The sequence below is a fragment of the Garra rufa genome, chromosome 14 (assembly GCF_049309525.1).
Source record: "Garra rufa chromosome 14, GarRuf1.0, whole genome shotgun sequence".
NCBI classification, from domain to species: domain Eukaryota; kingdom Metazoa; phylum Chordata; class Actinopteri; order Cypriniformes; family Cyprinidae; genus Garra; species Garra rufa.
In genome coordinates, this window is record NC_133374.1 from 38,759,974 (window position 1) to 38,783,973 (window position 24,000).

Below are 24,000 nucleotides of genomic sequence, written 5' to 3' on the forward strand. Positions count from 1 at the left end.
TCTAGATGTTCCTACACTTGGAGTGGGACTGTGGCAAATTCATTTGAATGAGTCTGATTTAGAAAGGCACACACCTCTCAGAAAAGGTCTAACAGCTGAAAATGCAGTATACTTTGTATACGTTAAATGCCTCTTAAAAATATCTTTATTCCAAATATCCAACCAAGATTAACTTACATTATTTCAGCATTACCATTGCTTCTGCTTTACCTGAATTTAATGGGATCTCTAATTAGCGAATTGACTTCAACATGATAATAACAAACTCTCTGAGATGCAGTGGTGCCAGTATTACTCGCATTTACATTCCGGCGCAGTCAGGCACCTCAATCGGGGTCCTGTCATTCTGACAACGTGTCGTGGCGTCATCAGCGGGCGTCGGTCTAAGCGCAGACACATGTGCTGTCTTCATGTGATATTCTCGCGAAAACATTAATCTAATTGAATTAATAAGCGTCTATTCGGCAGCACAGTGAGTATGGATTTAACGTTAGTATTTCTGTACTAGTTAGCGGCTTATAGTGACATGTATCTCACTAAACAGCACTTATACACGCAGGATTCCCAAAATCATCCATAAATAAATAACCACAGTCATATGAAACATCGCTCAGGAGAGACAGGGATCCAGTTCCAAGAATGTTTTTAGTATTTTGAATTCAAGGGGAGGAAAATCAGTTTTTTTCATGCACCTGTCAAGTTTAGGTTTTGGTCTTTTTGGTGTTTTATAAAGTGTTTTATAGCACTTTATCTATTTGTGTCAATAGATTTCAATCACAATCCATATTTTTAAAGACCAAGAGTGTTTTCTCCTACACTGAGTCATAAATCTCCACTTCAGCAGCACTTACACACACCACACTTTACATTTGTGTTCCTGTCTATATCCTGAAGGTTTTTACAGAGGGATTTGTTCAAATATATTTTGTTTGATTTTATACATTTTATTCCCCAAAAATAGTACAAAAACATTTCCTGTCTGTTCTAAGTTTTTTTTTTTTTGAATTATGGAGTGACAAAATCTCTGTAAAAACATTTGACTCTAATATGTCAGTTTTGAAACTGACTTGATCCAGTGTTTAGATTCTTGTACTAGAAATGTGCAAATTAGTGCATATTTCATTAAATAATGGATGATTTGCATATTTACGCCTAACATAAAAAAAACTTGTGATACTAAAAATGTTTGCAGTTATCAACTGAGTAAGGTGATAACTATCAGTTATTTTCTTTTTACCCTATTCACCTGCAGTGTCTCGTCTTAAATTGTGATCTCTTCTGTTAGATTTTTCTGAGAGTTTTTAATCATTAAAGTGATTTCAGTAATCGTCTTAACATTGTTATTTTAGTCATGGAGTACATGCAAGCCCCGCCATCAAACAACCAAGGCAATATGTGAGTATTACAGGTGTCAATCTCATGAGTATAATGTTATTGTGATACTGACAGCTCATAACAGTGTTGGTAGACATTTTTCTTCCGTATGTTCTGAATAGTTTGGATCATTTCTGAGTAACGTATTGCCTTTCTGTGGGTTTGCAGCCTTTGCTGTACATGTGGCGTCCCCATTCCTCCAAACCCAGCCAACATGTGTGTCTCCTGCTTGAGGACTCAAGTGGACATCTCAGAAGGAATTCCCAAGCAAGTCTCCATCCATTTCTGCCGGCAATGTGAACGGTACGCTCTGTCATTATAATGGACTCAAAGTGGAGTTAGTGAGAAAAACATCACAAGAAATAAACTCATAAGTGTCTTATAAGGAGTATATAATGGTAGTATTATAATTTCTCTGTGAACTATCCCTTTAAATGATAAAAAGCAGACAAAAGCATCATAATAAACTATATGATATTAATGTACTCTTGCCAAGAATGACTGAATGGATAAATGACAATTAATGGGCGTCATTCAGTGACCCGATTCAAGCATCAAAACAATAAAAGTTGAATACAGCTTGACATTTTTTTTTCTTCCATACATTTTTTCTTTTTTGAAAACACTCATTAAAATGTCATTCAATGTAACAACAGTTTCTATACCCAACTATTTTGTCAAGTATATTTATTAACCAGAATATTAAAATAATAGATGCCCCTAAATACTAACTAATTGTCATTTTAAATTTTTGCTGATATCCTTTAATTCTCTAGGTTTTACTCATTTGTCAGCAAAGTGTATTTAATAATTTCAAGTATAGTAAGCTAGTATGAGCACTTTTTTCAGAGTATCATTTTTACATTAATATATCTGCTTCACTGAAGGACAATGGAACATCATTTCACCCATGTTTTGATAGTTTATTATCCCCCCAAAAATTAAATGTATATTAAATCACTTTTAACATTTTATTTGATGTCCCACATACAAATGCTTTTGCGAATAAATCATGATCCATCAATGACTTTCATATTAAAATGTATTCCAAATGTACAAAAAAATGCAAAAATCACCTACTCATAAATGTGTTCAAATGAGAGCTAATACATAGACTTTTTAATCTGAAATATATTTCGTCCAAATATGTGATAGACACTTAAAAACAAAGCAATGCAAAGGCGTTTAAACAAAAGCAAGGTTTTAGCTACAGTCCTTAGATGTTAAAACCAAAGGGGGAAAATTCAACAGTTTGGGAGCAGCGATCTCAAGGTCTCTTGTGTGTATATTATAAATAACCAATAATCCATGCAATCATTCTTAGTCAATGAGAGACACTGTTTTGGCTAAATTGGTTTGAACTTAAAATGAATTCAAATAAATGGCAGTATTTTTTCAAGGATGTGAAAAGTGTTTCAGTTCATCTAAAATATGGTTACATGTCAGGGCTCTATGCTTACTTTTCTTGTGAGCAAACTTTAAAAATTTAGTTGCACAGTCAAAATTTCAGGAGCACATTCTAAACAATAATCCAAAAATGTGCCTTCCCATATGATATTTGAGCTGATATTTGACTCCTTAACCCCTTAACTGTCGCTCCCATTTTTGAACAGAGATGCGAAAATGAAGAATTCAAAGTTAAATTGGTATAATTCATGAATGAAAACATTTTGTAATATGTGACCCTGGACCACAAAACCAGTCATAAGGTTAAATTTTACAAAACTGAGATGTACACATTGATGTATGGTTTGTTAGGATAGGACAATATTTGACTGAGATACATCTATTTGAAAATCTGGAATCTGAGGGTGCAAAAAAATCAAAATACTGAGAAAATCACCTTTAAAGTTGTCCAAATTAAGTTCTTAACAATGCATATTACTAATCAAAAATTACATTTTGATATATTTATAGTAGGAATGTTACAAAAAATCTTAATGTAACATGATCTTTACTTAATTTCCTAATGATTTTTGACATAAAAGAAAAATCAATAATTTTGACCCATACGATGTATTTTTGGCTATTGCTACAAATATACCCCAGCGACTTAAGACTGGTTTTGTGGTCCAGGGTCACATATGATTTTGATGACCATTTTTAATGTTAATGCAATGTCTGATTTTTAAATGGCTTTCAAAGAATGAATTTTGAGATTAAGAGTTTTCAGCTGATATATCATTTCTTATGATTTCTAAAGTGTGATAGAAAAAAGGCAACGAGGAAGTCTGATTGTGACAAAGGGCAGAAGTAGATTTCTGAGGTGCACTCTTGTCATAAATTAATCTATTATTTTTCCTATGTGATTTGTAACACAAAAAATGTAAAATATCTATTTAGGAGCCTTAGACTTTTCCAACAATATAATGTTTTGTCATTATTAGATGAGGATTTTATCACAAAATAGTGAAGTAAACAGGCGTCCCACAGAGTGGACGGGTGACAGTTAATTAAAGTGATTTACAGGAGAATTTTGATTAAACCTTTGTTTTTACATTATCATATGTTTAATGAGGCTCAGAGGTGGCAGGAGTGCAATCAAATGGCTAAATTCTTGTTGAGATTAATGTTTTAAATCTAAAATTTAAAATAACTGCCAGCAGGTGGCAGCAAGACACTGAGATATTTACTGAATCATTCATTTGATTCGATCGAACAGCTGGTTCATTCAGGAATAAAGCAAGTGAATCATTTCACTAGATTAGTTTTAAAACACATGTTCATTCATAAACGAAACACTGCTGTGTTTGAATGGAGATGCGCAGCGGCTCAGTTGTGACTCGTTTCAGACTATTTTTGACGACGAAACACAGCAAAATCAGACAATAGTGTTATTGTCAGACAATGTAAGTCACTTAATATTAACTACTTGTTTATTTAACTGTTGTATTAAATCAATATCTTATTTACAAACTCCCTTAAAAATCATTAAAAGCTTAGTTCGCTCATCACAAAACTATTATAATCAACTGTGCTCTCTCTCTCTCCGCTGCACAATCAATCTCGTATTTACTCTCTCTACACTTTATTTACGAAAGGATTGGTCAGATATGTCTGTGATACATTACAAAAACTCTTAGAAACCTTTGAAGCTCCCCTCAGCGCAAACACAAATATGCTGATGGGGTCAGTTGCACTGCTGCTCCTAAATACTTTTTAGTAGTTTTTAGTCACAAATGCGAGAGAAATGGTCAAAGTGTGTGTCCCAAATATTGGATATTTAAAGCATGTCAGCTTTTTTATAAGTGTAATAAAGGAAAATGATTTAGAAATGAATGATGACTGTAACTCTGACACAAGTGTGTGATCACGTCTTTTTGTTTGTTTGTTTCTGTAGGTACCTGCAGCCTCCAGGTACGTGGGTTCAGTGCACTCTGGAGTCCCGGGAGCTTCTGGCTCTGTGTCTTAAGAAACTCAAGTCCTCCATGGCAAAGGTTGGTGACTCCCAGAATCGTCACTGTATCCAGGACAGCTGCGCTTGATGCTGAGTTCACATTGTGTTTCTTTTATTACCATCAAGGTGAGACTTATTGATGCTGGCTTCTTATGGACCGAACCGCACTCTAAAAGAATCAAGATGAAGCTGACCATCCAGAAAGAGGTAAAGTAGGAGATCTAGAGTTAGAGCTGTGCAGTTAATCCAACGATCATGAAAATACAGTAATCCAGATCAAATGATTATTGCGCCCCATTCTGGCCCCTTTTCCAGCGGTGCTTCTTCATAAAAGCCTAATTTCACATGCAAATCAGCTAAATCATGTAACGTGACTTTCATAAAACAAGATGTGCTTGATTTATTAATGTTTCTTTGATGTGTTTTTAAAAGTGCAAAAGAAAACTTGCCCTGTTCTGTGTGTGCGCTCAGAGACGGAGCAGAACACGGTCATGTAAAATTATATTTTAGCTCAAGGTGCGCACCTTAATGGTCAAATACACACAAAAATATTGTAAACGATGCGCTTTGTGATTATTCATGAATGCCTGAAATGATCGTAATGCGTGTGTAACAGTATATTGGATCCGTGCGGCTCTTAAAGCGGCAACAAATAATGTTCCTTCTGTCGTCTCTGTGCTTAATGTTAATAAAACGTAAAATACAAAGAAAAATCACTCTCTGCTCTTGAATGAAGGACTTTTTGTAGTTTTTAAAAACAAACAAAGCATGTGTAATCTTACAGTGAAGACGCTGTTTTATTTTACATTCAAATAATTATTTTCAGTTTCTGTAGTCAGCTGTTAGACTACTTTAGACTTGCATAAAAGTATTCAGTATTGATTTTTCTGCTGTATTGATATCTTTAAATGAATCGCTAACACATAGTTTTGGACCCAGTCAAAATCGTGTTAAATAATGGTGATTACAATATTGACCAAAATATTTTTTTCCATAATCAAGTAGCGCTATCTAGGGTCTGAGATGATCCAGATTTACAGTCAGAGCTGTTTTAATGAGACGCATGTGTCTGTAGGTCATGAATGGAGCCATTCTGCAGCAGGTGTTTGTGGTGGAGTTTCTCATTCACGCTCAGATGTGTGAGGATTGCCATCGGGTGGAGGCCAAAGACTTCTGGAAAGCAGTCGTGCAAGTCAGACAGAAGGTACTTGGAGCACATGCCCAGAGCAGAGCTGAAATATTTAATCGTATTTAATCCTAAAATGTTTAATTAAGACACTGCAGGTGAATAGGGTAAAAAAAAAACTAATAGTTATCACCTTACTTACTCAGTTGATTGATTATACTTATAATTGCAACATTTTTTGTATTACAAGTTTTTTAAAATGTTAGGTTTAAATATGCAAATGAGCCATTATATATAGAAATATGCGTTAATTTGAATACATTTCTAGAACTAAACTCTAAACGAAGATGAAGTCAGTTTCAAAATTCTTGGGGGATTTTGGGTATCTCATTTTGTCACTCCATAATTCAGAAAATACTTAGACAGAGAACAATATATTTTTTTGTTTTTTGGGGAATAAAATGTATAAAATCAAGCAAATAATATCTGATCAAATCCCTCTGTAAAATCCTTCAGGATATAGACAGGAATAAAAATGTAAAGTGTGGTGTGTGTAAGAGCTACTGAAGTGGAGATTTATGGCTCAGTGTAGGAGAAAAAACTCTTGGCCTTTAAAAATCTGTATAGTAATTGAAATCTATTGACACAAATAGATGAAGTGCTATAAAAGAAACACTTAACAGTGTTTTTTGGATGTTTCCTTTCCACTAGTCTGAAATTTTTTTTATGAAAAACCAAAAACCCAAAATCTCAAACTTGATAGGTGCATAAAAAACAACACATTTTTGCCTACAGTGTATCCCCTTAAATGTGAAGTTGCACTGAATTAAATGCATGATAAGAGACATTGAGATGCTGATAATCGGGTCTTAAAGTGATAGCAGCCTAATATTTACATTTTATTCATTTAGCAGACGCTTTTATTCAAAGCGACTTACAATACCTAATTAATTTAATTTTAGTTTGTTTTATATTGAATTTTAATTTCTATAATATTTCTTACATTAATACTACTGTTGGACTTACCTGACAACCTAAGCTCTTTGTATTTGTTTGTCTTATTTCTTTGTAATTCGCTCATTTGATACCTGACTTCTGCTTTCAGTCAGTATCGCTTATATTTCCTTTCTGTGTTTACTTGAAGTTTCTCTGTGTGTTCAACGTTGTATTATTTACTGTTTTTATTCTACAGACAGTCCACAAAAAGACATTCTACTACTTGGAGCAGCTGATTTTGAAGCACAAGCTGCATCAGAGTACAGTGCGCATCAAAGAGATTCATGGTATGCTTCCTATCATCCCCCTCTCCTCTCAGTGTTTGTCTGATGCGGTTTTATGTTGTATTATGCTCTTCCTTTTTAATATTTGTGTCTGTGTGTTTTTAGAGGGAATTGATTTTTACTATGCCACCAAGCAGCACGCTCAGAAGATGGTGGATTTCTTGCAGTGCACAGTTCCCTGCAGGTTAGAAAACCATATTCAGTACATGTTCAAAATGTCATGTTTTCACTCATATGTTTGAAAATCTAACAATCACTGGGTTCAATTCAGTGTATAAGAACCGTTAAGGCAGACGACAGAGCTGATGGCTTGTATCTAATCAAACCCCTATTGTGATGAGGTTTATTTTTGGTCTGTTAAACTAATAGTGAATGTTGTTTGTGAAGGTCGAAGGCATCTCAGCGGTTGATCTCTCATGATGTTCACTCCAATACCTACAATTACAAAAGCACCTTCTCACTGGAGATTGTTCCTGTGTGTAAGGTAAGCATCATTCATTCATTTTTTCCACATTTCACATGTGCGTTCATGCTGGGTGAGTGTTTGTTTTTTTTATTGAATGTTTGATTTCACATGTAATGCATTTAGGGATGCACCAAAATGAAAATTCTTAGCCGAAGCCGAACAAAACTACACACTGGTCTGAAGGCTGATTAACGAACACAGTTAATCGTGTTTTTCCCCCCATGCATCTTTTTCACCATTGCATAAATTAAATAGCCAATATTTGCTTTTTACAGTTTTGTCTTGCTTTTCAAAGAAAAAAAAAATTATTAATAAAAACAGCAATTTAAAAATACTTATTTAACACTGATTTTTTTTTTTTACATTCTAGTAGACGTTGTAGCCTAACCACAAGTTAGTAAAATAATATTCTTTAGCCATTTTTAAGACTTTTATGAATCAGGCATGTGTTTTAATGTACAAATAAATGCAGCCTTGCTGAGCAAAGAAGAATGTTAGAATAAATGTATTAATAGAGCTGCTGGAATGATTGTTAGCATTATTTTTGTCTTACTTTTTATTTTATTTTATAGTACAACAGTAAAATGCCAATACTAACATTTGTGACCCTGGACCACAAAACCAGTCATAAGGTTAAATTTTACAAAACTGAGATGTAACCGTCATATGAAAGCTCAATAAATAAGCTTTCTATTGATGTATGGTTTGTTAGGATAGGACAATATTTGGCCGAGATACATCTATTTGAAAATCTGGAATCTGAGGATGCAAAAAATCAAAATACTGAGAAAATCACCTTTAAAGTTGTCCAAATTAAGTTCTTAACAATGCATATTACTAATCAAAAATTACATTTTGATAGGTTTACAGTAGGAATTTTACAAAAAATCTTCATGGAACATGATCTTTACTTAATTTCCTAATGATTTTTGGCATAAAAGAAAAATCTATAATTTTGACCCATACAATGTATTTTTGGCTATCGCTACAAATATACCCCAGCGACTTAAGACTGGTTTTGTGCTCCAGGGTCACATTTATGAATGTTGACTTTTATTTTGTGGTAAACCCGCAAGAAGAGCTCAGTCCTACTTTTTGCTGGCAGCAGCAGATTTCCGAATGATTCTCATCTTGGGACTTTGAACATCATTGTTCAGTATAATTTATTCGGCCTTTTCGCTTATTATATAATTTCGGTTGCTGAACATTCGGTGCATCCCTAAATGCATAACTTTAGAAAATAAACAAAACCCATGTTTCTTGTTTACATCTCTCTCTGCTGTTTTGCAGGATAACGTGGTGTGTCTGTCTCCACGTCTTGCCCAGAGTCTGGGTAACATGGGTCAGGTGTGTGTTTGCATCCGGGTCACCAGCTCTATTCACCTGATTGACCCCAACACCCTGCAGAGTGAGTTACTGCACACCTACAGCTGAAATAACACTAACCCAGTCCCTCAAACCTTTCTCATGTGCGATATGATGTCTCTGTAAATTTGGCAAAAATGTATGATGATTATTTTTTGCTCAATTTGCAAATGTATGCAAATTAAATAAGCAAACTTTTGACTTGTCTCCTGATACCACAGCAGGGCAGAATAAGCAAAAAAATGCATCGCGTTAAAGCAACACTCCACTTTTTTTGGAAATAGGCCCATTCTCCAACTCCCCCCGAGAACGGCTGAATGGATTTTAAAACAGTAAAACTCAACTTATTAACTCGGGGGGGAGTTGGAGAATGAGCCCATTTCCACAAAAAGTGGAGTGTTGCTTTAAATAGTTTATTCAATGCATTGAAATAACGACTGTCTATAAGAAAAGTTCATAACGTCTAAACTAACATATATAAATCAAATATAATTTCACAAATTGCATAAATAATTCTGAACAAAATGTATTTATGCATTGCTTAATACAAAAAGCCAAAGCACTAACACACAGATTGCACTTAAAAACATGCGAGATGCAGTGGAATGGAATAAAACAAGAAATTCTCAAGACTGTTTTCTAAAAGTTGAACCTCTTATAACTTTCCATGAACTTTAATTCTATGCATCTCGTGTGTGAGACGCGAGTGCAACAGTGCATCTCAAAAATGTACAGATATACGTTCTGTATATTTTCTTTTGCATACGTTTTTTTAAAATCACTTCTTAGTTTGACTAATAGTATTAATTGGTAAGTTAACGGTCTGCTAGTTAATTGTATTCATCCCCTAGTGTCCCTTATGAGGATCTATGTTTAACAAACCTGACAAGACTTTCCAGTCAGTCCTCCATTCTCTCCCTGAGCCCTGTTTTTAATGTACAGTTTAATGTAAGAATTTGTACTTGTGTTCAAAAGGCAATGATTTATTGTTCAAGTGCTTGTTGGGGAGTTTTTCTCTCTTCTCTAGTAGCTTGCAACACGATATCCTAGCAGAACATAATTTTTCTAAAACATAAAAAAAAATACTAACCCTAAACAGTTTAAGTGCATGATTTACATGCTTCTCCTTTAACTTTGACTGCAGTATGGTTTGCAAGTTGGCCCAGGTCTTAAGAGAATGAAGTAGCGTGATGTTTTCTTGTCACGCGTGTTTGATTTTCAGTTGCTGAGGTGGATGGAAACACGTTCTGGCGTCACCCGTTCAGCAGTCTGTGTAGCCCGCGTCAGCTGGAGGAGTTCATCGTCATGGACATCGACATTATCAGAGATCAGCGCTTAGGAGCCGGCGCTGGTCTCAAATCCAATAAGGTAAGAGACGTCAAGTGTGCTCCTGTAGAAATCAGAGTGAACAGCTTCTACATACACCAATGAACAACAAACTGTCCCTACAGTGTTCTTTAGGGCTGATTGATGAGTTTAAATGGTTAATCATGATTGTTCTGTTAAAAAAACATAAGTACAAATCAAAAGAACTTGCATGGTTTGCTTGCAGATTTAGTCACAGCAAACAGCACAAACAATTCTTTTGAGCAGAATATCTCAATAGAGGTCGCCAAACTTGAACTTAGCTGGTGTTTTCAGCTTTTTCCTTAAGATTGAGATGGTTGCCAGGTAAACTGTTTAATTGGCTTATAAAGTAATTCTAGCTTTAAATCGGGGGTCTTCAACTAAAACAGCTCGAGGTCCAGTAATGAACCCTCCTCTCCAGCCGAAGTCCGGACAATTAAATATAAAAACTATTTATGTTTTTTTCAAGACAAGGTTATCTGCAGGATATTTAAGCTTAAATTCTAGACTTTTAAAGACCTTTTTTGAGACCTGCAGAAAAATAAAATAAATAAAATGACTGCAAGCATGATTTACAATTCAAAAGCAGGTTTCACAAAACAAAAAGGTAAACTAAACATTTTTAACATTCTAGTAGACATGTATAGACAAATGTAAAGTGTTAAGTATTTTTCAAATTGTCGTTTGTAATTTTTTTTTGAAAAGCAAGACAACTAAAAAAAAAAAAAAAAAAAAAAAAAAAGCAAATATTGGCTATTTCATTTATGCAATGGTGAAAAAAATTATCAAAATACATGGGTGAAAAACGCGAAAAAGCATGTTTGGCTTCTCAGATGCCACTTTCTTGTCTAATTGACACTCGATACATAGAGGCACAAAAGGGTTTATTCTGATCCGAACACAGAATGATGTGCTCCAGTGTAACCTGAGCGCTTTGATTTTCTCTGGATTGACTCACACCGTGTCCTCACATTAAAAGGAAAAAGAACCCATTATAATCAATACTGCTGTGTACGCTAAATGTGTTTCGTAGTGTAGAATCAGCAGCAGTGAACTGACGCCCTGGGCCCGTATTCATAAAAAATCTTAGTGCAAACAGTTGCTCCTAGTGACAAAGTTCTAAGAAAATTCTTAGAAATGTGGGTGTTTCCTCTTAAAATTAAAGAAAAGATTTTAGCAAAGAAAAAAGTAATTCAGAAAGCATCTTAACCCTTAAAAGAGGTCTTAAGGTCTAAAACTGTTCGGAGTACAGATGAGGACTTTTAAGAGGCTTAAGAGTTTCTTTAGAAGTGGAGAAAATGGACAAAACATGAGGAGGGAAAATAAATATTTTGCACACAATGCATGACAGTAAGATGCCACACATGAGATAATGTTTGTGACCGATTTTATTAGAGACATCTTAACATCTCCGACATAGTGCAGAAATACCAAAGTGCAAGAAACAGAAGTATTCACTACATTTATTACATGAACATATTTGTCAACTGGAAACAATGCAGCTATGCTTCTATAAGCAAAGAGATCACACAAACCATTACAGCACTTTCACAACCGTAATGTGTTGCTGTTCAAATTCCTATTAAATACATACAGCACTGCACAAATTTTCTACAAGTTTGATTGCAACACATAATCACTACACCATTATTATTTTCAATATTTATATCATATGTACATCGACTTAACATACAGTAGTCACCACTAACAAGCTACTAAATATATTGTAGTAGCCTACATTTTTGTACAGCTGCTTTGCAACGATTTGTATTGGGAAAAGCGCTATACAAACTTGAATTGAATTGAATTGAAAATACAACATTAACAGCGTCGTAAATAAAAAAATACATAAACGTATAATATGTGTGTGTGCGGTAAAACAGGAAAATATATGCTATATGCTATAAAATTTCAAAGTGAAGGCTTATACTAGACTCTACACTTAAAAGTACTCTTTTATTTCCTTTTTGGACAACCAACCAATCACAGTCTTCAAAAGGCTAAGATAAAATTTTTAGTCTTTTCTTCACTCTTAGGTCCTGAATCACTCTTAAGCAAAGACTCCTACGTAGGAATTTTTAGGATAAATTAGGAGCTTTCTGAGAGGATTGTTGATTCCTGATCTGTTTCTTATGTACAACACACACTTGCCCTAAGTGGACAAATAGATCTGGTGCATCATTTGATTGTATTTCCACAGATCCAGTGATGTTTGTGTCTCTGTTTGCAGCACATGTTGGCAGAGGTTTGGGTTCAGAAGACGTCAGAGATGGACTCTAGTCATCAGTACCACTGCAGAACTTTCCTGGGTCACCTGCTGAACATCGGAGATCTGGTGCTGGGGTCAGTTCACACGCACCACTGCAGTGAAGTAATGCAGAAAACATGTGGATATGTTGATTGTAACATGCTTTTGTTTTTAACCTCAGCTTTGACTTTGCCAATGCCAATATCAATGATGAGTACCTCAATAAGATTAACCCTCACCATGTTCCTGATGTGGTAAGACATGCTCGTATACATGTGAATGATGATGGGCCTGTACAAGAACACTTTAAAATTAATAATACTCATAAGATGTGCTGCTGGTGTTCAGGTGCTGATAAAGAAGAGTTATGACCGCATGAAGAGGATGAAGAACCGAGTGTGGAAACTGAGGGAGATGGACAGAGAGAAGGACGCTACAGACACAGATGACGAGAAGTGAGTACGAGGAAAATGCCAGAAACACGAATGAAAAAGTAATAAATCATAGGTGTGTTTGTTCAATTTTAATCTAAAAAAAAATATATATATATACTAAGAAAAAAAAATATATATATACTATATATATACTATATATATATATATATATATACATACACATATATATACACATATATACATATATACACACACACACACAGTATATATATATATATATATATATATATATATATATATAGGATAGGATACTACAATTCAGATATCGTGTGGATAAAACTCTAATAGGTAAATAACAGTTTGAATGTCTACTGCATTTATTTTATTATTAAAATTTTGTCTGTGCTTTGTCCTAATAGACTTTATCCACTGCAAAAAATGCTTTTCTTTCTTTGATTTTTTTAGTCTTATTTCCAGCCAAAATATCTAAACATTTTCAAATCAAGAAGGATTTTCTAGACAAGTAAAAAATTGTCTTGTTTTCAGAACAAAATGGTCAAAATGAAGTGAGTTTTTGCTTAAAACAAGCCAAATAATCTGCCAGTGGGGTAAGCAAAAAAATCTTATTTTAAACAGAAAACAAGATTATTTTTCTTACCCCATTGGTGGAATAGTTTGCTTGTTTCAAGCAAAAACACAATACTTCTTGATTTAAGAGTTTTTCGATATTTCGGCTAGAAAACAAGACAAAAAAATCTAAGTAAGAAAATCATTTTTTGTAGTGTGAGGTATGAATGTGATCAGTTAGTTACTTTTATTAATATAAAGAAGCAACAAAAACTGCTTTATCATGCTTCATCAAAACATATAATGTGTAAATTATGTTGTTTTTCACATCAATAATAATTGGCAGCAATATGCTGTAAGTTCTCATTTGTTAATCTTTAATAGCTATGTTAGTTTGCAAGGAACAGTGCGTCTAAAGAATTTATTAATCTGATTTCATCCTAATTTTGACATTTTCTAATACATTTTTACAGTCAAATGTGCTATCTGTTAACTTTAATACACTGTGAACGAATGATTACTCCACTTTCAGAATAAAAATTTACAGATAATTTACTCATCCCCTTGTCATTCAAGATGTTCATGTCTTTCGTTTTTTTGTTTTGGGGAAAACATTTTTTTCCATATAGTGGACTTCTATGGTGCTCAAAGGATTGAAGGTTAAAAATGCAGTTTAAAAGCAGCTTCGAAGGGCTCTTAATGATCCCAGCTGAAAAAAAAGAGTGTTAACTAGCAAAACAATAGGTCATTTTCTTAAAAAAAAAAAAAGAATATTTATACACTTATTATACAAAAAGCAAAACAAAAGCACACACATCAGTCTCAAATGGGGGCTCGACTAAAAAGCAACAAGTAGAAGAATAAAGTTAAAGTCGGCAACAACAAAGCTCCAAACATATCAAAAAAAAAAAAAAAAAAAAACGTTGAAACGTCACGTACGCTATGCAATAGTTTAAAAAAAAATTTTTTTAAAAAATATTTTTGGAGCTTTGGTGTTGCCGACTTTAACTTTATTCTTCTTACACTTATTATTCACAAATGCTTATAATGTCTAGCTTTGCAATGTTTTATAAATGTTGATTAAAAATATTGCGAAATTATGGTGTTTCCATTAACCGATGTTATGTGACTAAAACCTATTTTTTTCCTCTCATGAATCATAAGTCATGGCAACAAATTTTTGTGGGATTTTGGCTATATTTAATCGAATGTGACCTGTAAATGCGAAAAAAACCTTTCCATTGCTGTTTTGCGAAATATTCCTATTTCGAATTGCCTGAAAAAAAAGTACCTCATGCGTGCGTAAATTTTTTTTGGGGAGTTTTTGGTCAATTGACCTGTTTCCATTCAATTCGCAACTTCAATTTGCGCAATTTAAAGGGTAATGGAAACGCAGCTACTGTTTTACCTTTTTTTGTAAAAGGCGTTTGGTCTAGTACTTCTGCAGCAATGTAGGATGATTTTGAAGTTGAGAAAATGAGATGGGAGTTTTTCCACATACCCTAACTGTCTTGAACCGGAATACACAGAGCAAGACAAGATGAGAATTTGAGGTTAAAAAGCATATAAATTGTACATTTCTTTTTTAAATAACTGATCGTTTCACTAGATAAGACCCTTCTTCCTCGGCTGGGATCGTTTAGAGTCCTTTGAAGCTGCATTTAAACTGCATTTTGGAAGTTCAAACTCAGGGCACCATAGAAGTCTTGGAATGTTTTCCTCAAAAAACAATTTGTTTGTGACTAAAGAAATAAAGACATGATCATCTTGGATGACAAGGGGGTGAGTAAATGATCAGGAAATGTTTATTTTGGAAATGGAGTAATCTTTTCACTTTCATTGACAAAGATTAATAAATGCTGTAAAAATATATTGTTCATCGAGCTTGTACATATACACCAGTATCCTGATATATGTGACCCTGGAGCACAAAACCAGTCTTAAGTCGCTGGGGTATATTTGTAGCAATAGCCAAAAATACATTGCATGGGTCAAAATTATTGATTTTTCTTTTATGCTAAAAATCATTAGGAAATTAAGTAAAGATCATGTTCCATGAAGATTTTTTTCTACAATTCCTACTGTAAATATATCAAAATGTAATTTTTGATTAGTAATATGCATTGTTAAGAACCTAATTTGAACAACTTTAAAGATGATTTTCTCAGTATTTTGATTTTTTTGCATCCTCAGATTCCAGATTTTCAAATAGTTGTATCTCGGCCAAATATTGTCCTATCCTAACAAACCATACATCAATAGAAAGCTTGGTAACACTTTATAATAACTATCCGTTATAACTAGTTAATAGACCATTAATAAACTGTTAGTTAATGAGTAATAAATGACTTGTTAAATAACAGTTAATAGTTTAAGTATTTATAACTGTGCCTTGTAGATAGCCAATAGATAGCTTACAAGCTGTTAGTTAACAAGTTATAAATGACTTGTTAACTGTATTTTAATGATTTATAACTATACCTAATAAATCCCATAAAATGAGGAATAGTTGCAACTTTAGAATAACGTCCCAATAACATACATAAGCTAATAACTAACACTTAACTAATACATTAAGTCACACTTTACAGATCAGTTGTTCATAGTTAACCATCTACTAATACCAGTGACTTTGTACTTTGTAGAACAGCCAATGGATGGAACAAGTTCAAGCTACAGAAATTTGATGTGATATTTAAAATACACAATTTTTGTACCTCAACCTTGTTCCACCCATAGGCTTTTCTGAGGTTTGGGCACTTTTTGTGCTAAACATGAAAACAAAATAAATAAAAATCTAGCCATTGGCATTATTGATACGAACATGTTTTATCACACCTTGGACCCTCTATACTGAGTGAACCAGCGGCAATCCATTTGCTGTTCTACCATGTTTCACTTTTATAGTAGATGGTTAACTATGAACAACTGATCTGTAAAGTGTGACTTAATGTATTAGTTAAGTGTTGGTTATTAGCTTATGTATGTTATTGGGACGTTATTCTAAAGTTGCAACTATTCCTCATTTACTAACAGTTAATAAATGAAGAATAGTTGCAACTTTAGAATAACGTCCCACTAACATATATAAACTATTAAATGATACTTAACAAGTCTTTAGTAAGTAATTTACTAACAGCTTGTTCGTGATCTATTACTAATTTATTAGGTATAGTTATAAATCATTAAAATACAGTTAACAAGTCATTTATAACTTGTTAACTAACAGCTTGTAAGTCATCTATTGGCTATCTATAAGGCACAGTTATAAATAATTAACAAACTATTAACTGCTATTTAACAAGTCATTTATAACCCATTAACTAACAGTTTATTAATGATCTATTAACTAGTTATAACGGATAGTTATTATAAAGTGTTACCGAAAGCTTATTTATTGAGCTTTCATATGATGTATACATCTCAGTTTTGTAAAATTTTACCTTATGACTGGTTTTGTGGTCCAGGGTCACATATATCCTCCCATAAAATCAGACTGAAGTAACCTGTTGACTTTGTTTACATGGAAACCAGAAACCCGGCAATGCAAGTAAAACATTAGGCTTTATAAAAAAAAAAACCTGATTATTCCATGTTACTGACATTAAAACATAAGTTTTCATCTGACTCAGAGAATTACATTAGTCATGTGAGTAGTGATGTTAAAGCATTAAAACACTAGAATATTCCAGAATATCAGCAGGAAGCCTGTATTTATATTTAAGGTTGGGTTGGGTTATAAACAATATCATATCGACGCTGCAATAAATTTTGTCAATAACAGTGATAAGCTCTGGACATTTTTACTCGATGTGGATATACAGCCATTCACACAGCACAAATAATGGCGACAGCAGCAGCTAATATGTCTTTTTTTTATTTAATGGCATGTAGCCTAATTATTAATTAGCTTTAGTATTTTAATGAAGCATTTTAAATAAAGAAGTGTTCAAAGTAAATTCGTTTTTCTTGTTGTTTTGAAATGAATCATGATATTTAACTGGTATTTTAAACAAGTCTAAGAATTTATATTCTTTTAGTACAACAAAACTGCTTAAATTCAAATTGAAACATCAAGTGTGTTTCAGAATGAAAAAATCAATCATCATTATCTTATTTAACGTGTTGCCTGTTTTATTTTATTTTTTTCTCATAGGCAATACAATGAGTTCCTGGAGGACCTGGAGGAAGATGAGATGCTGAGGAAGAACGTCAACATCTTCAGAGGTGAAGAAATGCACCACTGACCATGCATCTGTTAAATAAGTATTCTCACTGTACTCATATCAGAATTATTTTCCCTTGTACAGATACTTCAAGGATCCCTGTGGAAAGCGACACGGATGATGATGGTGCCCCCAGGATCTCTCTGGCAGAGATGTTGGAGGATCTGAGCCTGAATGACGCCACCGGTGGAGAAGGAGCTGATATGATGACTGATGAATGAACAAAACCACCACAGAGCAGGACAGGTGTCAGACATTTGTAAAGGATAAAACTATAGCCGCACAGTCATGGCTCATTGTCATGTTCATTAGAGAGAATTGCCTTTTTTAATATGCTACAATAAATACAATATTTAAACCCTGTCTCTATATGACAGCCGGTTGACAAATACCCAAAAATGAAAATGCTGTCATTTACTCATCCTCGTTAAAAACCTAATGACTTACTTTGATTGTTTTCAGCCAAAATATCAGAAAATTCTTAAATCAACAAGGATTTTCTAGACGAGTGAAAATTATCTTGTTTTTTTGTTTTTTTTAATAGAAAAAACAAGCCAAAATTAAGTGATTTTTTTGCTTAGAACAAGCAAAATAATCTACCATGTGTTAAGAAAAAAAATCAAAATTATTTATAGCTTGCTTCAAGCAAAAACACTTAATTTTGACTTGTTTATTCTGAAAACGATCATTTTTACTAGTCTAGAAAATCCTTGATTTAAGAATTTTCAGATATTTTGGCTGGAAACAAGACAAAAAATCAAAGTAAGAAAAGCATTATTTGCAGTGTTGCTTAATTCTGCCCAACAGAAAATGAGATGTTTAATGAACACCCAGTTAGGTGAAATCAGTACATAATTACGTATTTAATGACTTGAGTCGAATTTGGTAAATTTCGAATCGTTTTAGTGCAGACTTATTTATGCATCATGAATTTGTTTGGAATCGCAGTCTTCTTGAACAAGGACTGCATGGATCTAATCCCATACAAACTCTCTAGTCTGCTTTAGAAGTTGCCACAGTGACATTGATTTCATACAGGTTTGCGTCAAATCTGGACAGATCGTTTTTTACAAATATGGTCTTCAATTCTGCTGCTTCTTTGTAGGAGTATAAGAGGCATTCACTGATCCAGCAACAGTTGCAGTGATGTGGTTTTGAGGATTTCTTGAGTGTTCTGCCTTTTCTGTGCACAACCATGTATAACACTTCTCCTATAAAAAATATGAGAAGATCAGCTTTTGTTTGGATGTTTTCTTGTTTTACCATTGACTGTATTTCTTTAACAATTGCTGTTACACCTTTAAGCCTCTCGCGTCTTGTCAGAATTTCTCTGAAACTATTCTTGATCCAAAATTAGTTCAAAAAGCAGGCAAATGGATTTCATTCTTTCAATAATGTTATTGAATGTGGTCAGGTTTCATGGCCTTTATGTGCTATGTATTTCATAGCCAGTGTTACAAGTAATGCAAGTTATGTAATAATATTACTTTTTAGTAACTAGTAAAGTAACGCATTACTTTTTAATTGACAAGAAAATATCTGAGTGACTTTTTCAAGTAAGTAGTGCCAGTTACTTTTCCCCTATTTATTGAAATTGTAAGATGTTACTTTAGTTCTAGAATAAATGTGAACATGCATTAGTTCATCTCGCTCACTAAAAAACAGATCCAGTGTTACTCAAAATGAATAAAAACACTGATATTCAATGCAATATTAAATGTTAAATAATACAAATATCCTTTATGTATTTAATCCCATTTTATTAACCGATGTCTTTGCTGCTGACCTTCGATGATCCAATTCATCCATACTAATAAGCAAACATTACTCAAGATAATCTAACATTTGTTTACTTTTTTTATTGCTGAAGAGTTGACATTTGTTCTTCTGTGGTCTACTGTACAGATGTCAATTTACTTTTCTCTAAGCCTGAGGCTTTTGGTGTGAAAAGGCTTTTACATTTGACAAAAATACAACTTTTTATATTAAAAACAAACAAGCAAGCCCTGGCCAGATTTAAAAAGTAATGCAAAAGTACCGTAATGCATTACTTTCCATAAAAAGTAACATAATTAGTTACTTTTTTTAGGGAGTAACTCAATATTGTAATGCAGTACTTTTTACAAGTAATTTTCCCCAACACTGCTCATTGCACATTTAGAAATGGTTAGATATGTACGTTTCCGCCACCAGTCTATGTAAGTTTATGTGACAAAGTTGTCTGCTACACTCCAGTAGGGATGTTAACATTCAACACCAAAGCTTTTGTCCAAAAATATAAATATCAAAGTTCATTTTTTAAAGCTACATGAACCTTGCCTATGAAATAACAGTGTTATCTAAATACTGCAAATGTACATATTGCAATATCCATATCACTTCAGCTTACAATATTTAGGGCCATGAACAAAAGACAAAGAATCTAGAATTGATCTAGTATTACCGTTTCATATTTTAATTATCATTACAACCATATGTGATTACCACGATTCTTCGGCTCATTAGTAGAGACTCCGAGACCTGAAATAGGTGTGTCAGATAAAGGAGAGATGCAAAATGAGGAGTGTTGGAGGGCCTCCAGGAACATGGTGTACCACTGCTGGACAGCATAAAGCAGTTTTAAGTAACAGTCCCGTTTGCGCACAGCACGCAGAGTACTTTCATTTTGTGTGAAAAGAGGGCGGAAAGGCTGGGATGTTTTAAAAGAGTGCTAAGGGCATAGATGCAGATCCCTGAGCACCCATGGAAAAAAACATGAGATATTCTCCGTTCATGTTAACTATAAAGAAATGGATTGCAGCTTTTATGACTTTATTCTAGTTTTCAGTTCATTTGAAGCAGTTTTTGGCGTTATTTTAAAAGATTACGTGTTCACCCTTAAACTTGGTCCTGTGTACCGGTGAATAAGTGCTTATTGTATTTTATTTAGTGAAATGCAACCTTCATAGAAAGAATGTATTATTTGGTAACTAATGCAACTAACTATAAGTCATTACTTCGCAATTAGGGGTTGGGCACCCACCGGCAGAAACAAATCTGGAATTATACCAATTCATTTATGAATAAATTAATTATATGAATGTACCTCTGAAGGTTCTGGCTGTCTTCAGAAAAGATTCAATGGCATTTTGTTTTCATCTTCGCTCTATGTAATACCTAAAGAAGTGTTCTTAATCACAAAACTGCTTTGTCCACTTATGGGAAACGGCTCTAATTCAGCTTTTCCATAAGCGCCACCTGTCATAGAGGGGATTTACAGACACTCACATTTACATTCAGCTTGTGTGCAGTTTTTATCTGGCCAAAAAACACACCAAATTTGCATGTCCTTCTGTAGCCTAAGTTTTGACCAGTTGATAAAAACAAGCTGTGGATTCTACACATTTAAACAATTCAGACACATGATCTAGAATTATTTATGGAGCAGATAAAATACATATTTATTAATCAGTTACCATTTTGACTCTATTTGACCATTTTCTCTATTTAAACGCTGAAATGTGAGGTTTACCTTTTTATGAAACTTTTCAAAGCTTTATTTGAACATTTACATTACAATGAAATCCGGACATCATTGGACATGTTATTGTTTTAGTGATTATGCAAACAAAAAGTATTTTTATTTGTTGTCTGTTGATTAAAAATATCAAACTTGCATATAAAACATATAAAAGTGCATTTTAACAATACCATTATAATACTGATAACCGTGATCATTTTGGTCACTATAATTCTGATAAGAAATTTTCACACCGTTACATTGTTACATTGGTGTTAGTTCCCTGCGGATAACACCACTCCCTACATATTCAAATTCCATCATTACAGGACCTAACCCAGTGTGCAGTAGATATTGAAAAGACGTCAATTTGGCATCAAGAAACAGGTCAGATGTACAAATCAAACTAACATCAAAAACTTGACATGGCCAGTGTTGAGGATAACGCATTACAAGTAACGCAAGTTATGTAATATTACTTTTTTCCAAGTAACTAGTAAAGTAACGCATTACTTTTTAATTGAAAAGAAAATATCTGAGTTACTTTTTCAAATAAGTAACGCCAGTTACTTTCCCCCATTTATTGATTAAAAGCTCTCCTGTCCCCATGTTGAGAGAAATTGTAAGATGTGACTTTAGTTCTAGAATAAATGTGAACATGCATTAATTCATCTCACTCACTAAACAAACACAGTGTTCTTCAAAATGAATAAAAACACTGAAATTCAACACAACCCTGCAATAAATATGTTAAATAATACAAATATCCTTTATGTATTTAATCCCATTTTATTAACCGATGTCTTTGCTGCCGACCTTCGATGATCAATTCATCCATACTAATAAGCACAAATTACTCAAGATAATCTAACATTTGTTTTCCTTTTTTATTGTTGAAGAGTTGGCATTTGTTCTTCTGTGGTCTACTGTACAGACGGAGATTTACTTTTCTCTAAGCCTAAGGCTTTTGCTGTGAAAAGGCTTTTACATTTGACAAAAATACAACTTTTTATATTAAAAACAAACAAGCAAGCCCTGCCCAGATTTAAAAAGTAACGCAAAAATAACGTAACGCATTACTTTCCATAAAAAGTAACGTAATTAGTTACTTTTTTTAAGGAGTAACTCAATATTGTAATGCATTACTTTTAAAAGTAACTTTCCCCAACAGTTGTTTTAATGTAAATTTAATGTCAAACATATTTGCCTACATATACATTAAACTAATTTGAGTGTGGGATTAACGTCCTATTTTTACTCAATTACCACTGGAAGATTTTGCCAATCGGAATTTATTGGCAATATTGCAGCATCTTGATCAAGTCTTGACGTCAGAGTGAAATCAAGGTGTTTGCTGGAAATGAATTGTAGAGGTTTCTCTTTGATGGCTTTTATAGGATTATTTTATTACACTGAGAACAATTGCTGACTGTTATACCTGTTAACCAGTTTGCTTCAGAATGAAAGTTTGTCTAAATTGTACAGTCACTGATGACTTCTTTAGCAGCTCAAGTAGAATGATGAAACACTTTAGATGAATGTCCATTTTATTTGTTAAATGTATATTAAAGATCAGTTATATACAGATAAATCTACCACGTGGCCTTAAAGTACTTTTTTGATATTCTGGTCCACTCCATACCCTCCAGTGTTTTATACATTAAACACATTCCTTCAAAAGTTAGCCTTGAGTAAACAGAGAGTGGGCGGTAATGCAGTGTGTGTTTTATTCCCTGTAGTCGGTGAGATGAATAGACTGAGTTCAGGGCATGTCTGCATTCAGCTCATTGTAATTTCATTTACAACAGGAAAGAACAGGATATTACAGCATATACGATTGGGTGTGTTTAACCCAGTATGTCTGTATTTGTTCACAGTCATTCACTGCAGCTGCTAATAATTATTCAGATGAAAATGCCATGACCTGTACTTTGTGGATGGATTTTGTTCCAGGCCAACTGCACATCCGTAAACTACCATTAACATTCAAAAATAATTCATTTGGAAATAACTATTCATAACCATTGGTTTTCTTAAAGAGTGTGTAAGGATACATACATTGTTGAGCGGATTTCTAAATTGTACAACTCTTTCTTGAGTCATGCCAAACTTCACCTTTGTTATGTGTGTGTTTTTTTTTTGTGCTGCATTTGGGGGTAACAAGAGGCGATTAACCTCTTTTTACTGGCAATCAGACGCATTTCTGACATGTCAGAAATTGTGGTCGCCCCTCGTGAGGGTATCACACAGTTAAACAACTTTTTCCTCATTGCGTCTGCACGAAATCAGAACTTAAATGGATAGTTCACCTAAAAGTTAACCCTCAAGCCATTCTAGGTGTATATGACTTTTTTTCTTTCAGATAAATACAGAGTTATATAACTACTATACAGAGTTACTATATCTCTTTATTGTCATATCCTAACATTGCATTGTTACGTCTATTAATTTTTGTCCTGCTGTTGTGTTTTAATGTGCGTTAAGAGTGTGAAACTTTGTTGTTGTTTGAAAGGCTACTTGTGTGATGATGCTTTTATGGCATATTTATATGTGTTTGTTGGATTAACTGTATGTTACTCCAGGGACTACAGATGAAATTTAGCTTGTAGCTAATTCTGGTAAGGCTAAGGGCCATGCACTGTCCCTGTTAAATAATCAAATAAATAAATAAATAAATTAGAAATGTCTTGCTTTAGAATGGCAGTGAATG

At 33.6% G+C, this 24,000-nt stretch overlaps 1 protein-coding gene across 2 annotated transcripts; it reads left to right on the plus strand.

Annotated features, from left to right (window-relative positions):
- Positions 1 to 361: 361 nt before the first annotated feature.
- nmd3 (NMD3 ribosome export adaptor) lies at positions 362 to 19,025 on the plus strand. 2 transcript variants are annotated; one of them, XM_073817837.1, is made up of 17 exons: positions 362 to 472; positions 1,286 to 1,322; positions 1,358 to 1,395; positions 1,543 to 1,677; positions 4,715 to 4,811; positions 4,898 to 4,978; positions 5,847 to 5,975; positions 7,090 to 7,180; positions 7,283 to 7,361; positions 7,565 to 7,661; positions 8,934 to 9,051; positions 10,231 to 10,376; positions 12,586 to 12,698; positions 12,785 to 12,857; positions 12,952 to 13,058; positions 17,722 to 17,792; positions 17,876 to 19,025. In XM_073817837.1, exons 3-17 carry the CDS (start codon positions 1,361 to 1,363, stop codon positions 18,010 to 18,012), a joined length of 1,509 nt encoding a protein of 502 aa, XP_073673938.1. In that variant the 5' UTR covers positions 362 to 472; positions 1,286 to 1,322; positions 1,358 to 1,360; the 3' UTR covers positions 18,013 to 19,025. The 2 variants fall into 2 exon arrangements, with proteins under 2 accessions (XP_073673938.1, XP_073673937.1); XM_073817836.1 differs by lacking the exons at positions 362 to 472; positions 1,286 to 1,322 and having other exon boundaries at positions 1,352 to 1,395.
- Positions 19,026 to 24,000: the final 4,975 nt, after the last annotated feature.